General features: G+C 32.3%; 1 protein-coding gene across 1 annotated transcript in view; it reads right to left on the bottom strand.

Moving 5' to 3' along the window:
- LOC114327435 (regulatory-associated protein of mTOR) overlaps window positions 1–17,596 on the bottom strand; it is a 178,324-nt gene that overhangs the window by 153,723 nt on the left and 7,005 nt on the right. Inside the window, exon 2 of the mRNA XM_050646849.1 lies at window positions 11,940–12,042. Coding sequence (XP_050502806.1) covers window positions 11,940–12,042 — 103 coding nt within the window. The remainder of the gene's footprint in view (window positions 1–11,939; window positions 12,043–17,596) is intronic.

The raw sequence follows: 17,596 nt of genomic DNA, 5'->3' as shown, positions 1-17,596 counted from the left end.
TATGAATTTGTATCCAGGCGAAGAACGAAGATTATTTAATAAACAACTCAAAATATTCCTGAAGTCGTGTCAAATTTTTAGTAGCCTTGTTTATCACTGTCTTGTCTTTTTATTCTGTTCGACTGAGTGCGTTGTATGACAAAGATAGCGAATGTTTGATTTGGACACCACGAACATGGTGTACCATTTCGAATGGTTTCGAATCATGAAAAAACTAATAAATATTTAAAAAAAATTTAAACCCAGCATGAAAGACTACATTATTACCGAGGGCAAAAAGTCACTTTTATTGCAAAAGTGCCTCTCGTGTACCTAATCCATCGCTGAAACTGGATTGATTATTTCTCGTGTGTTCTTTACACTTTTTAATGTACTTTTTTATGAATAATTTTTAAAAACGTTATATTATTATTAGTAAAAATTATTGACTTGTGAACCTATAATTATGATTTGCCCAGTTCTTGAAATTGCAATGAAATAAAATATAAATATTATTTAATTAATAAAGAAATTAATTAATTGTTAAATGATCTATTAGGACGTAAATTCCAACATGCTGATAGGGGTTCAACTTTGAACTGTAGACTAACAATGTGTCATCACGATAAACTGATAGAAAATAAATGCAAATAAATGTTTTCCAAATAAACAAAAGTACGGAATTTTATATACCTATACACAAATAAGTCTATTGAAGAAGTCACAAATAAATAAGGATAAAAAGCATGGGCGCCCATACCCATGGGCCTTGACCCTCCTTGGCACCGGCTCGGGTGCTTTAAATTATATACGGTTATAAAAAGATGCCCGTGATAAAAAGATCTAAAAGTTACCAAGTCTCTCTCAACAGAAAAAATGAAGAAATGGTGAAATTGTTCAAAAATGTCGCTGTCACTTAAAAAGTACGAATATGGTCCTCGGGCCCACCATTAAAAAAAATTATTACCTCCCTCATGAGACTTTTTTATTCAGTTATTCATGTCGAGTCGAACATCATATCTCTCTCTATTGCAGAACATTTTCGGGAGGGGGACGTTTTGTAAATATACAGGGTGAGTGGTTAGTGGGGTAAAGCTCAATAGATCCGCTATAGTAATAGATAGCAATAAAAGTTAATAACAAAAATTTTATCCACCTTTGAGCTTCATATTACAAAATTAGTTAGAATGTTACAGGGTGTTCGATAACACAGTGGCAGACCAAACCTATGTTTTTTTTAATGGAACACACTATATTTAATTTTAAATTCAAAATCCTGTTAACTTCTCCATCACAAAAATATAAAGGTTTGTTATGTTATACAGGGTATTTACAAAGTTATAACCAATTTTTTATGAAAATCGTAAAAAGTTCAACTCCCTGTATAAATAAAAATAAACACAACAGCAATGGTTTATTAATGCCATATTTTTTTACGTATTGTTTAAATTTTCAATAATGATTGATACATATTGCTAATTTTCTTTATATCAAATACAGGGTGAGTCAAAACGCAAGTACATTACTTCCTCAGTAATTCTAAATGGAACACCCTGCATTTTATATCACTGTTGAAAAGTACCATTACCGTACTTTAATTTTTAGATAACATTCCCTATGTCTAAATTTATTAGTTTTCGAGATATTTTCATTTTTCAATGGACGAGTAGCGTGGCCACCCAAATCACCAGAATTTAATAAATTGGACTGATTTTTTTGGGGTTACGTTAATAATGAAGTTTATAAAATACCTCCAACAACAAGGGATGAGATGAAAAATAGAATACAAAGTTTATTTCGATGTATTAATTTACAAATGCTTCGTAGAGTAAGTAGCTTATTCAATGATCGTTTTTAGGCGTGCAGAAATGTGTTACGGGGTAATTTTGAACATCTTATGTAATTAAATATTAAAAATATTTTATTAAAAGTAGCTTCTAATTTTTTCAAACATGTTTTTTTTTGTAAAATATATTACTGATAAATTATTTTTCGTTCTTTATTTGTTACATTGTTACATTTACATACAAAAGTAGTGTTTAATTGTCTTCACAAAATGTTGTATTTTGTGTTTGTGTGTTTTTTTGTAAAATTTATTACTAATTTTCTTTCTTTATTGGTTATATTTACATAAAAAAGTAGTTTTTAATTGTTTAAAAAATGTTGCATGTTGTGGTTGTGTTTTTTTGTAAAATGTATTACTAATAAATTATTTATATTTCTTTATTTCCCACATTGTTACATTGATTACCGGATTGAAAATCAGTAATCGTCAATTGTCAATTCAGTCATGGCTTACTTACAATTTAGATAAATTTAGACACCTAAAATAATTTGCTCTGAAAAATGAAAATATCTCGAAAACTAATAAATTTGGACATAGGAATTGTTATATAAAAATTTAAGTACGGTAATGTTACTTTTCAATTATGATATAAAAGACAGGGTGTTCCATTTAGAATTACTGAGAAAATAATGTACTTGCGTTTTGACACCCTGTATTTGATATAAAGAAAATTAGCACTGTCAACAATTCTTGAAAATTTTGACAATAAATAAAAAATATGGCATTAATAAACCATTGCTGTTGTGCTTATTTTTATTTATACAGGGAGTTGAACTTGTTACGATTTTCATACAAAATTGGTTATAACTTTGTAAATACCCTGTATAACATAACAAACCTTTATATTTTTGTGATGGAGAAGTTAACAGGATTTCGAATATAAACTAAAATATGGGATGTTCCATTTAAAAAAACATATGTTTGGTCTGCCACTGTGTTGTCTAACAACCTGTAACATTCTAACTAATTTTGTAATGTGAAGCTCAAAGTAGGCTACAATTTTTGTTATTAACTTTTATTGCTATTTATTACTATTCGCGGTGTGCAAGTACTTGGAAGGGAAACGAGAAACGACCGTGCGCGAGTCGCGGAGAAATATTGCAACTATCTTAAATAATTCATATTGTCAATTGAAATTGTCAAATTGACGTATATTTCATACCTTCTGTCAATGAAGCAGAAAAATTTTATATTGCTCCACAATATTGATATGATATGCAATTATTATATAAAGGTAAATTTAATTAAGTATATTTTGCTTGCAGTACTGCATTTTAATAACTAATTTTATTTACTACATACAATTGTTTACGTTTTCATCACATAACCTGAATCTTATTTTTTCTTCTTATTATTTTTTTGGACTATGGCCTTGACAATTGTCTAGTAACCAGGACTAATATAATTGGCCAATATAATTAAAAGTGCGAATAAAAGTACAGAGCGTAGAAATAGGGGTCGCTTTGCCGAACTTGCACGGTCCCAATAGCGGATCTATTGAGCTTTACCCCACTAATCAATCACCCTGTAGAGGGTTCCTTACTTCGGCGCGTCTGACAACTGAATTACCCTTAAAAATAATGTGTCCGATAATATTACCAGTAAATTGTAAGTATTTTTACATTTTATGACTCTTTATGATGCGTGACTATGAAGTCATAAATGATGAATTTTTGAAGTTATACTTCTTTACGATCGAGAGTGAAATTTTATAATGCCGGGCGCATGCGCACACAGACAGTATGTATTTCGTTGCTAATCTTTCAAGATATGTATGTATCAGCGCTGTCAGCGCAAATGTCATATTAAATCATATAAAAGGATATATTAGTGTCTTAGTAAATGTATTATTTATTATAATTTTTGTGTCTTTAGATTTGTCTTCCTCGAGAATAAGATATTTTATAATAATAGTAAGTATATTTAAATACTTTTGTATACCACTTGGTCTATTAAATTTGTCAGTATGTATGAGAAATCTTGTAACCTGTTAAAGCAAAAGGGATATAGCTCAGTGGTAGAGCGTGTGACCGGAGATCAAGAGATCCCGGGTTCAAATCCCGGACGATTCATATTCTTTTTTTTTTATATTTTTGGTATCGTTTTAATAAAAAAATTTTAAAAGTGGTAGGTAAAGAAAGTTAGTTTAATATTTAAATGAAATACAAATAACCTGTTAAGTATATTAATTTCGTTGAAATCATAATAATAGAAGCATAATTTCTTACGTGCGTACAAAATACACACACATTCTTTTTTTTTGCAGGATTGTTTGATAAAAATATTTAAAATTTACTGGTAATATTGTCCAACAAACTTTTTAGGGTACTCCAGTTGCCGGACACACCAAAATTTAATAAACCTCTATATTTAGGAAACACCCCTCCCGTAAATTTTCCAAAAAAAGTTGTCCTAATGGTGGGCCCAATGACTAATATTACTTTTTATACATTATTGACAATACACTAGAAACAAAGACTAAAAACAAAGAAATATAATAATTGGCAAGGCAATGAAGCATAAACCTACCAAATTATTACAATTGGATGCATCTTAATAAAACTTGTTGCATTCGATTCGTAAGAGATTTGTGAACTAAAGTGATGATGAAAGGAAAATTGCATTATTGAACAAGAAAATGCATTTTCCGAAAATAAAGAAAAGGAAGAAGAAAAAGCATTTCCCGAAAATGCATTTTCTTCTTCTTTCTCTTTATAAGCTATTCTGGTTGTTCATTGGCGGATTGATACCTCCATAAAATCTTGTCACTCCATCTTTTGCGAGGTTGGCTGATACTTCTTCTACCGATTGGTGATTTATCTACTATTTTGACCAAATGTGTCTCCCCCAATCTGCGTATGTGATTAAACCATTTTTTTAATTATTTAGAGTCCATTCGTTTAACACTGTACATTACATTGTCTTCTAAGGTCTTTACTCCTCTTTCAATCTCTCAGCGTATTTCCTGTAATTCTTCTCAATACTCCCATCTCTGGCGTTTCCATTAATCTTTGTGTTGAGCAAAATTCATTTCGAAGTGATGAAATAATTGGCAGGAAATGAGTTCAATATTACTACTCGCGGTTTTTGAATTCACTGAACATGAAAATCCTGATAGCAATGAAATATACAAACAATATACACTCAGGTGCAAAAAAATCGATCCACTAAAAACTTTTGTGCCTTTTTCTCAAAGTTCGCATCACCCTGTGGACTATTCTAGCATTTATAAAATACTGAAATTAAAACCTAACTATAGCCCCAGGTTTTCTTAACATTTTGTCTTTCGATTCATTCGCTTATATTGGATAATGAAAAAGTTAGGTACTTTAACAACTGGCCATGATACGGGATGTTAATATTTTTTTACAAACTGACGATTTATTTATTGCTTTAAAACCAGTTGAGATATGCAAATCAAATTTGGTGGGTTTTAAGACGTAGTTATTGCACATTTTTTGACATACAAATAAGAATTTTATATTCACCATTGGCGCGCAAAACGGGTATTATGACCCGTACCAGTATTATGACCCGTACGCACGCCAATGGTGAATATAAAATTCTTAATTGTATGTCAAAAAATGTGCAATAACTACGTCTTCAAACCCACCAAATTTGATTTATATATCTCAACTGGTTTTAAAGCAATAAATAAATTGTCAGTTTGTAAAAAAATATTGAACAAACTGTCATTATTTTCATGTGTAAAATTACCCCTTAAAGTTTGCAGCAATTATTTCAAAAAAACCCTGTACTGATGACGAACATGGCCAGTTGTTAAAGTACCTAACTTTTTCATTATCCAATATAAGCGAATGAATCGAAAGACAAAATGTTAAGAAAACCTGGGGCTATAGTTAGGTTTTAATTTCAGTATTTTATAAATGCTAGAATAGTCCACAGGGTGATGCGAACTTTGAGAAAAAGGCACAGTTTGATTCGTACACCCGGTATACAATGACAATTTGACTGTCTAGCAACAATATTATTACAGGGATATTGTCAATGAATAAGGCTATAACGTGGTAAAAAAATCACTTAAATCCAACAACAGGTTTAGGAAATTCGAAACTTCAAAAATGACCAAAGTTATAGTGGATCAATTTTTTTGCACCTGAGTGTATTACTTGACACGCCTTGACAAGACGAAAATAAATGTATACTTCAGGTTTTTATATCACTTCTGCTTAAAAAGTGAAATCGAAAGTGCCACATTGATATATCAATCATCGCATATTGAAACGTGGTGTTCAAATATTTAGTTCTGATTTTAATGTCATTTCTGGTTAAGAAGTTAATACCGGAAGTTAGGCAAAAATGACTCAAAATTTGTGAAAACCTATAATTGACGCAAAGTTACATGAAGAGTTCAAATATCGACTTTCAGTTCTACTTTTGGTCACGTTGCGTTGGGTGAAAACCTAGGACATACGAAGTTAAGTTACTTACTTGTTCACATGGAAATAAAAACCCCACGATAGGGTAAATATAAATAAGTGTGATTTTAAATTTTTGAATTTAAAGTGCTGCATTTTCAATTAAAAGTGTGATTCCTGATAACTTTCAATAAACTTATTTATAAACTTGTTTATTTAACACATACTAAAAATCTTAAGTTCAGAGACTGTTTGTGATTCATTCAGAGTGATTCATTCATTACTAGTCTATTCATGATTGAAATGTTTATCTAAATTTTATAGTGGCTAGACATACTTGTTTTACAAATATAATACTGAATATTGAAATATAAATAAATCTATTTAAAAAATGGGTAATTTATTCTAACTATTTGGTGCTGTCTGCTTCACTATTAACAATACTTTTGAAAATATGTAATACTTAAAAAATGTTGCCTTTTTGTTCAACAGAGTTTATCAACTAATATAATACTTATACATAACCACAATTGACCGGTTTGAGTAGTTATTGAACTATTTTTATTATGAGCTCAACACAGGGTCATTACAGGCAGTGGCGTAGCTGACAGGCCCGCAAGGTGGGGGGCCCCGACGTTAGGAGGGGCCCCTTAAAGCCTTCAAGCTTAACACATTAACGGCCACATTAAAATTTTTTGTTTGTGCCTCCAGGCTCCACGTTGAGAATCTCAATGTTAATGTGAATAATATTTAACTCACTGAGCGCCTGGGCCAAACAAGGCGAGAGTTAAATACAACTCACGTGGCGTTTAATGTGTTAATACTTCTTCTTTCTTTAAATTGGGGACCAAAACATATTTTCATAATAACCATCAAAATAGGGAATTTGGAAGGAAATAATGAAGCGGGTAATTGACGTAACTCTTTTCGGGTGCAATTTAGCGTTTCATACTTTCGTGGATATGTTGGTAGTTTAGATGAAAGTGAATCCCAAAAAGGTAATTTTTTGTTGGTGGTTCTTTTACTAGCTAAATATGATCCTGTTTTAGCTAAATTAATCGATAAAAACAATAACTAAAAAAAAACAAATTACTTGAGCCCCCAAATACAAAACGAAGTTATAAATTTGCTGGCTCAAGAAACTGAAAACAAATTGATTAATTTAATTAAACAAAATTGTTTTTATTCAATAATTCTTGATACTATTCAAGATATTTCGAAGCACGATCAGCTTAATTTTATTATCCGGTATGTAACTTGTGATGAAAATAATTTATTACCAGAGAACGGCAGTTCTCGCCAGTGAACATATATACACAAAATTTTCGATTTTCTAAATCTGACTGATTTGAAAGATGAGCCAAGTCCCATCTTAAAGTTCAGGAAAAGACTCACCCATTCATATGTCAACTATCCATTTTGGTCCAAGGGTGTGGATTTTACGGCCCTTTCTATTTAGGGTCTGTTTTTCGTTCTCGTCCCCAAAACTCCCAAAAACTTCAAAAATTAAGTCCGACCTTTGCGGCTTCTAATAGTACTGATCATTACCTTTCCAACGCATGTCTAATTTTGAAAATCGGTTATACCATTTAAAAGTTACCGAGCTCAGAAGTATGACTCAATTTTTATATAAAAAAGGGAAAATGTTTGTGGATATGTATGTGTGTTTGAAAGTTAAACCGATTTGAATTTTTTTTTCTGTGTTTGAAGAGAGGGTCAGAACCGATTCAGAACCGGTGTAGTTTGTGACTTTTGACCACCCATAAGCCAGCTAGAGGACTTGGTAGGTACAAAGCGGCATATTTTTGGGGGTATATATCTTCGGATCAAAAAGAGACAGGAGAACCGCAAATACACCAAATCAATAATGTTAAGCTTTCAAATGGTGTCTAAGCCGTCAGGATCAGACATACGCACGGCTCAGTATAGCCGAAAGACTGAAAAACTATACTTTGAAAATTTTGGTTTTTCGACAATTACTCAAAATTTCAACCTACGAATTGCGCCAATAACTGAGCGTTTGTAGAAGGACTCTAGAAGAATCTAACGGTGTATACGTCATATCCGGGAAAATTCGAATTTTTAAGTTATAGGCTTCATAAGTATGATCAAATCTATTTCCTACGGGAAAAACGGTTTCTCAAGCTCAATAATTCCTGTAATAGCTTCAGTTATCATACTTCACCTTAGATCCATCAGATAGTACTGGTAAATACGTTTCAAACTCATGTTTACTGATCAAAATCGGTTAAGCCATTTAGAAATTATTAAGCTACAAAAGTATAATCCAATTAACGATTATTCCCGAAATGGTTTACGTAGTTGTAGTGATTACGACGCTAAATTTGATCTGGCAACAGGCAATCCGACTTCATTTACCGGTAATTTCAATATTTTTTTCAATCTATTTCGAATAGAAAAAAATCTAGTGTACATTCGATGGACACTAGATCATTTGGGAGATAATGCAACAAAGGTGACCATTTATAAAGCTTAACGAGTAATAGAGCAACATTGCATTCAACTTCATACATTTAATTTATAAATAACCTTGAAAAACTCCTGATACAAGAATAAAAAACCGCTAAACGCTTTAAAAATGAGTGGCGCATGCAATATTCCAGCTACAAAAGACCTCATATGAATATTACGTGGCGCGAAAATGTATTTTCATTTTGATGTTAAACAAAATTCTAGTTTTATTTTAAAATATTTTTCCATAATATTTGCTAAATTTGAAGTAAACGCGCCACAAAAGAGTTTCAAAATTCAAACTGTATCAAAGTTACTCTTTTGTGGCGCGTTTACTTCAAATTTAGCAAATATTATGGAAAAATATTTTAAAATAAAACTAGAATTTTGTTTTACATCAAAATGAAAATACATTTTCGCGCCACTTAATATTCATATCAGGTCTTTTGTAGCTGGAATATTGTATGCGCCACTCATTTTTAAGGCGTTTAGCGGTTTTTTATTCTTGTCTTCTAAAGCAGAAGTTGTTGAAAGTTTTTTGGGATTTATTCGCATGTTAGACCAAAGTGCAGAAGGTCTTGTAAATGAAATTTTAAGATTTATACAATCAAAGCACGTTTCCGTACACAACTGCAGAGGAAAGGGGTGTGATGGGACAAGGGTTATGAGTGGCGTATATTCAGGCGTAAAACTGACATTGAAAAAACAGCTTCCTATGTTCATTATGTGCATCCCATAATCTGAACCTAGTGGTGAATGATGCCGTTGTTGGTGTACAGGAACTGGTTTTTTTAGGATATAGCTAATTAAAAGATTATGTGTTTTTAGTGCAAGTATTAAAAGATAGTATGTACTATGTACTATTATAACTTTGGATCCATCGCGTTTACCAACACTTAAAAGGTTATGTGAACCCCGGTGGTCATCCAGACATGATGCTGTTATGGGTTTCGTCGAGCTTTCCGACAAGTAATGAAATCTTTAACGAAAATTGCTCTCTAAAAAACGATGAAAAATTACAAGTGAATGCATTATTAGACCATATGAATAATTTTGAATTTGTCGTTAACATTACTATTCAATCTAAAATACTTAACTTTATTAATCTAACATCAACACTTTTGCAATCTGAAACGGCAGAGGTAACGGTTGCCCTTCAACTTTAAAAAAAAACTCGTCATAATCTTCTACTAATAGAAATGAGAAATTCGATTTCCGAAACTTTAGCAAAAGCAGCAGGAATAGCAGAATAGTGGGGTATTACAAATATAAACGGATAAAACGTGGGAATTTAAAACGGATAAAACGTATAAAAAAATTTACGATGAGCTCAGCTGTGACGAAAAAATAACTTTTAGCAAAAAAAGTTTTGTAGTTAATGTTTTCACTAGTAATATCACTAGAGGTCAAATTATTTCCGGAAATTTTTTTGAGATCATGAATATTTTGAAAATTTCCCGAGTGGCAGACGAGGGAAATTTTCTAAAAATATTCATGATCAAAAAAAAAATTTCCGGATATTAATTTGACTTCGCGTGGTATTCGGTAAGAAAATTCCACACCAAATTTGCATTTGAAAATCCAAAGCTGCATGAACAGATTAATAGCGCGCCATAGCTTTGTCAGCAATTATTTAGGCTTTCAAATTCGTAATTTCTACTCATTGTAGTTGCATGGGAATACCATTTCAAGATAGAAAATAGTATATTCTTCAATTTTACATAAGTTTTGAGTAACTACAAGTGATAGAAAATGAATCAAAACTAAATTATGTAAACAAATAAAAACCAGTCTGTCAAAAATGTTCTGTTATTGTAAACGTCAAAAAATTTCCACTATAATTCGCTGTTGGGTACCCCACGAGCAAAAAATTTCCGATAAAATACCTCCGTTGCCATGGTGATCTGTCAAAATAACGTATTTTGATTGGTTCAAAATTGCAGGTGTGGAATTTTCAATGCAAATTTAGATATAATATTGCAACAACTTACTAATAGCTTTGTTGTATTAAGATACATGTATAATAATGTCTATTCATAAACTAATTAAGACTTATTAAAGAAAGGCCAAATATTGTCATTTACACATATTTTAGTAATTATACTGTTATTAGTTGTCGTTATGTTTATAATACGGGGCCCACAAAAACTGTCGCGGGGACCCCGCAATCTTCAGCTACGCCACTGATTACAGGATGAGATTAAACGTAAATGTGATCTAGCAAAAGTTGGTGACAGCAAAAATGACCAAAATATGGAAGAACTGTCAAATTTCAAGAGTGTTAAAGATGAGGTTGATCAACTGCTTAATATTCCCAATACTGACCTTCGGATGTGAATCTTGGACCCTGAGGCAATCGGAAAGAAGAAAGATAGATGCCACGGAAATGTTCTGTTGGAGATGAATGTTACGAATTCCTTGGACCAACTGTAGGACAAATAATTCAATTTTAAGAGAGCTAAAAGTTAGCCAACGATTCTCCAGTCAAGTCCATCTTCAACAATTAAAATACTTTGGACATGTTATGAGAGCAAACACACAAGACATGGAAAGACTCATTATACTACAAGGAAAGGTGGAAGGCCGAAGATCACGAGAAATATCCCCAACAAGATTGATTGATCAAATAACAGAACTTGCAAAAAACCTATGCATGAGTTAAAATAAATGACCAGAAACAGAGATCTTTAGAGATGGGCAATATATGACATCACGCTGACCACTACACTCCCTCCAGGGGCTCAGAATTGAAGAGAGAGATACATAGTATAACACCTGTTTATAGTGCAATGTGCCTTCAGGTTCCTAGTATCCAGCCGCGTTGATCTGTCCAATCTCCTGGTCTTAGATCTCTCTCAGACATTGCTTTTTGGATTCCACTTTTCCAGGTTGTTTTCGGGCTGCCCCTTTTACTTCTTTCCGGGGGTTGCTATTCCATTATCAGCTTTGGGAGTCGATGTTCCTCCATTCTTTGTACATGGCCATACCAACAAAATTGTTTTTCTTGGATTTCTTCTATTATGTCCTATTCATAATATCTCATACTCGTTCATTCATTATGTGTGAGACTCTAGAGATGCAGGCCGATCTTCGCCAAAAGTCCATTTTCAGTGCAAGCAACTTCTGTTTGCTTATTCAGTTGCCAGGTTTCAAATCCATATAGTACCACACTTAAAGATGCCATTATACATAGTAAATATAAAAAATAAACAATTTTCTTAACTAAGGCCTAAATCAAAATTATTGAACTCCTAATTACTTACCTATCCAGCACTCCAGTCTGGCACATGGTTGTGTTTTGACAACATCTGGTGGATCAACTCCAACATTTAAACATAGAACTAAAGCAACACTGACTGTTTTCATCTGTAAAAAAATTATTTTTAAGCAATTAGAATATTTCCAATTCCAGTGCACGTAATCAGTTAACACTTACAAATATGGATAATTTCAACAAATATTTATTAATTATTGACATAAAATAAAAAAGACTCAAAAGAAAAAATTAGTCAAATACAATACAAAGTATTTTCTAATAAATATCACCTAAAAATTGTATAAGATTATTATAGTATGTTAAATTAAAAAATATAATTTATATATTCCAGACTAACGCCATGGGGTTTTATTAAATAAATAAAGTCCGAATATTAAACATTTTTTTTTTAAATAGAGTCCTTTTTTTTCTTTCAACTAACTGGCCGTTTATTGAAAAAAATTCTGCCGGTGCTGATTGGCCATTTCATGGAACATGAAAACTGATCTCAGAATACTGAAATTTGATACCTACCTAAAAACACATAAAATATGCTATTTTATATTATTTAATATACTACTTTAAGTATATGCTTAACAAGGTTTGGAATCTGTTTTTTGTGGCATGTTTAATGTAATACGCCATATAATCACATTAGGTTTGTTCGTAGAACGATCAGCAACCGTTGCCAACCGTCAGACGCAAGCGCGTTCGTAGTCTACGAACTCGAACTGTTAACTGCGCAGCGCTAACTGTTAACTGCGCATGCGTCTGATGGTTGGCAACGGTTGCTGATCGATTGGATCGTACTACGAACAAACCCATTATATGGCCACATAGTGCCTCCACCAATGTGTGGACAGCTCGCATGTATGCCATTGGATATATGAACGTCTAAGTTAATGTTAATGAAAATAATTTCAGTTCAGAGTATAAGTCTTAACTCATTACATCAGTACGCAACGTGTTAATTCAAAAAGCGACCATATAACACCAATCTGTTTTATTGTTTCTTTTGGGAAAAGTGTCGTAAATCAAATACATATCTAACACAATTATTCAATTCAATCATGAAAATCACCTATTTCCCGCCACAATGGAAAGTAGCCGAAATAACACGCATTTTAAAACAAGGCAATTCACCTGAAAGGGTAGAATCATACCGGCCCATCAGTCTACTACCAGTGCTATCCAAAGTGTTCGAAAAACTTTTATTAACAAGACTTAACGCCTCTCCTAGAAGACAAAGGAATAATTCCAACTCACCAATTTGGATTCAGGCAGAAACATTCTACCATTCAACAAGTACATCGAATAGTAAACAGAATCCATAAAGACCTCGAAGCATCCAGATATTGCTCCGCCCTGTTCATAGACATAGGACAAGCGTTTGACAAGGTATGGCACCAGGGGTTGCTCTATAAGCTGAGGAGTTGTTTGCCTCTAAATTATTACACACTACTAAAGTCATACCTTACAAATAGACGCTTTAGAGTCAAATACGACAATGAAATATCAGAACTCCAACCCATAACAGCGGGTGTCCCCCAGGGAAGTGTACTGGGTCCTGTCCTGTACCTACTCTGTACTGCCGACCTTCCAACATCACCTGCCACAACAACAGCTACATTTGCAGATGATACTGCGATCTTATGCTCCAACAAGAATCCAAACATCGCATCAGAACTACTACAAAATAACATAACTGAAGTCGAAAAATGGTTACAAACAATGGAGAATTAAACCAAACGAACAAAAGTCGATGCCACAACAACAGCTACATTTGCAGATGATACTGCGATCTTATGCTCCAACAAGAATCCAAACATCGCATCAGAACTACTACAAAATAACATAACTGAAGTCGAAAAATGGTTACAAAAATGGAGAATTAAACCAAACGAACAAAAGTCGATATATGTAACATTTACAACCTGTAGAGGAACCTGTCCACCTGTATGTATTAACCGCAAACAAATACCACAGAAAGATGATGTAAAGTACCTTGGGATTCACCTGGATAGAAAACTGACCTGGAAAAAACACATATTTTCCAAGCGAAAACAATTGGGCCATAAAGTGAGAGACATATACTGGCTAATAGGAAAACAATCCCAGTTATCAACACAAAATAAATTACTCCTATACAAAGCGGTGTTGAAGCCAATTTGGACCTATGGCATAGAACTGTGGGGAACAGCCGCAAATTCTAATATAGAAATTATACAAAGGTTCCAATCCAAAATACTAAGGATGATTTTAAATATACCGTGGTATATCACCAACAACGCCGTACATCGAGATGCAGAGGTAACTTATGTAAAGGAAGAAATTACACATCGAATAAAAAAATACAAGGACCGATTGCGGGAACACCCAAACCACCTAGCAAGGAACTTGATGCAGATGTGTGCAGTGCGCAGGTTACAACGTAAAGTGACTAGTGATTTAGTGTGAGCTAAAAACAAGTGTAGTGCTTATTTATGTTTTCCCAGAACCAATAATAGTTTATTAGACTAACATTAAGAGCGGCATATTAATGGGTATGTTCGCCACATGCAGTGTTGCCAATCGCATTTCTCTAGATTATCCGATGATCGCTCGAAAAATATCCGATTTGTCACGAAAAGGTACGCTAGGTTAAAATTTTTTCTGTTATTAAAATCAATGTTGCCAATGTTATTCTTTTAGTCCCCTTAACAACCATCAAATAACAAAATCCGTTGTTCGTACGCCAATGAGTTGATTGTAATCAATTAACATTATGATAATTAACATAATTGATTGATTAATTAATTATTAATTATCAATTAACGTAACAATTATTAACATAATTGATTAATTAATCAATTAATCTCATAATTGTAATCAATTATGTTTTCAGCAACCCAATCAAAGTTGACATTGACAGTAATTAAATATTTGATAATGATCAGTTGATTCCATCTCTGATTAGCGTTCGAACAACCGGCCCTTTAATCTACTGGATTCTCTATTTCACAGTTTAAAAATTTTCGTTTATAGATGAAAATCTCGTATCCTAGCTGATTATTACCTAATTCATGTATGTAAATACTATTTACTTACTATTATTATATTATTCGTATTTTGTATTATCGTAAGTGTTAAATTCAAATAAATAAATAAATCTAAATATTTCATTATTTGGATCGTTATATTAATTTATTATAATTATTTAAGTAAAAAAAAACTTTTAAATATTATTTTATTAAAACGTAATAACTACCTCTAAAACTAGGTACTGGAAAAATAAATAATAAATAAATCAATACAAAATAAACTACAGCTACATTAATTGCATAGGCGCAAAATTTCTGGGCAATGCTTTTAAAATACATTATTTTTTTCGAGGCCTGAGAAAGCTAAATATTATTTAAAAATTTAAACCCAGAATGAAAGATTATATTATTACCGAGGGCCAAAAGTCCCTGAAGACTTCTATAATTTTTATTCTAATATGTTACAGGGGTAAAAGGAAAAGAAAATATTGAGTGTGATTTTTAATTTCAAATATCTCATTCAAAAGAAACATTTTGTTTATTCTAAGGGACTTTCAGCCCTCGGTAATAATGTAATCTTTCATTCAGCGTTCAAATTTTTAAAAAATATTTATTAGTATTCTCAGGATTCGAAAAAAATGAATACGTTTAAAGATTATTGGTTCGAAATTTTGCACCTACGCTCTTTTAACAACGAAAGATTTATTACAACTAAAACAATAGAAATGTATTTGACAGTCTTGTAGTTATTAAGGTATCAAAGTTATTATCCATAATACCCGTGGTGCGTTCAACATTAATGCCCGACTAAATAATTTTTATAGGCAAAAAATTTGAAGGATTTTTGAGTTCATTAGTAGATATCTAGATATTACTGGTTTCAAATAAGTATATTTTTCTACAACCACTATTCCAAATGCATTTTTCTGCACAATTTTAGTTAACAAACTTAATATTTTCTCACAGAATAACTGACAGTAGTGTGCAGAAAAGTGACGTTTCTGTGCCGGAAAGTTCTTTTCTGCATAGTACCTTACCCACCTTAACGTTTTTTATTAACCATTTATCCATTATAAAAAAGTATTTTCACAAACCAAAACTTATTTCAACAGACGAGACGTTTACTTAAGCACTGCACTTCATAAAATGAAAATAAAACAAAATCGTGCGTGAATTAGCGTTCATAAGTTTAACGACTAAAAACTAAAAACTCATAAATAACATCGGACGGCAGACGGTTTTTGAAATTTGAATTGGATTAGTATGCCTTAAGTGGATGCACTTGTGCATTTAAATTCTAAACAAAAGATTCGGCACATGTCCCTTTTGTCAAAAGATGAAAAGTATCGGATGTCACTAACATTCATCCAGTATAGGCTATTTATAAAAATTTGGGTGTAACCAAACAAAATTAATGTGTTGTTGGTGTTGGGAATATATGGATGAGAAAGTTTTAGTTGATGGTAGATACACTGAAAAATATCTGCAAATATCCGATTTATTTAAAGATACGAAGAAGATACGACAACTCTCAAAAAGGTACGCAAATCGGATAATTATCCGCCGATTGGCAACACTGGCGACATGTCAATAGCTTAGCCGACAAAAATATTACTTAATGCTTATTACTTTGTAAAAAACGGCAGATTGTAATAAATTGGGATGTCAATAAAAAAAAAAAGTTCAGAGTATAAGTCTTAACTCATTACATCAGTACGCAACGTGTTAATTCAAAAAGCGACCATAAAACACCAATGTGTTTTATTGTTTCTTTTGGGAAAAGTGTCGTAAATCAAATTTTTGGAGGAAAACTTTATTATTTCGATTAAAAATGTTGTTTTTTAGTTATTTTCTTTTAGCAATATTTTTCCTATGTTACTCTAACTCAGTTGTAACATGTAAAAAATTGAACAAAAATTAAATGCAGTAATACCCCGAACTTACGCGATAGGTGGGACCGAGCAATAATCGCTTAAGTCGAATTGGCGTAAGTCGGGATATAATTTCGTATATATATGTATATAAATTATTTTAATTGGGACCGGAAGTTAAAAAAATGCAATTTACTTTATCAGCACTTGCCGCTTCTCCGCTTTCTGCAATGCTATGTCAATTACAGCGACTTTTGAATCGGCTGAACCAACCATTACTAGCTTTAAACTCTTCACCTTTAGCGATTTCTTCAGCATCCTCCTTCAATCTATCAAAAATTAGCTTAGCTTGGGAGCACACTGTGTTCTGGTCAATAGGACAATTTTTCACATTCACCTGATTATCACACCATAATTTTAACATTGTCTCCATATCGGCGATAATACCATGACGTTTACGTACGATGGTGGAATTCAAAGATTGTGCACTTTTTACAGCATCGAGAATTTTTTCCTTGCACTTTATAATTGTTCTGACCGTCGATTTCGATAGATCAAACTTCTTTCGATAATTCACAAAATTTCATTTTTGCTTCAAAATCTTTAATTACGTAAAGTTTACATTCCAAAGATAACGTTTTTCTTTTCTTATTTGATACAGGCGGATGAGTTTTACTTCGTTTGGATGACATTATTACTCTTTCAAGTCTTCCTAGATATAAAACAAAAAAATCCCTTTATAAAAGTAACAAACACCCACTCCATTAGACAAA

The sequence above is a fragment of the Diabrotica virgifera genome, chromosome 3 (genome assembly GCF_917563875.1).
Source record: "Diabrotica virgifera virgifera chromosome 3, PGI_DIABVI_V3a".
NCBI classification, from domain to species: domain Eukaryota; kingdom Metazoa; phylum Arthropoda; class Insecta; order Coleoptera; family Chrysomelidae; genus Diabrotica; species Diabrotica virgifera.
This window is presented reverse-complemented; position numbering and strand designations above follow the sequence as displayed.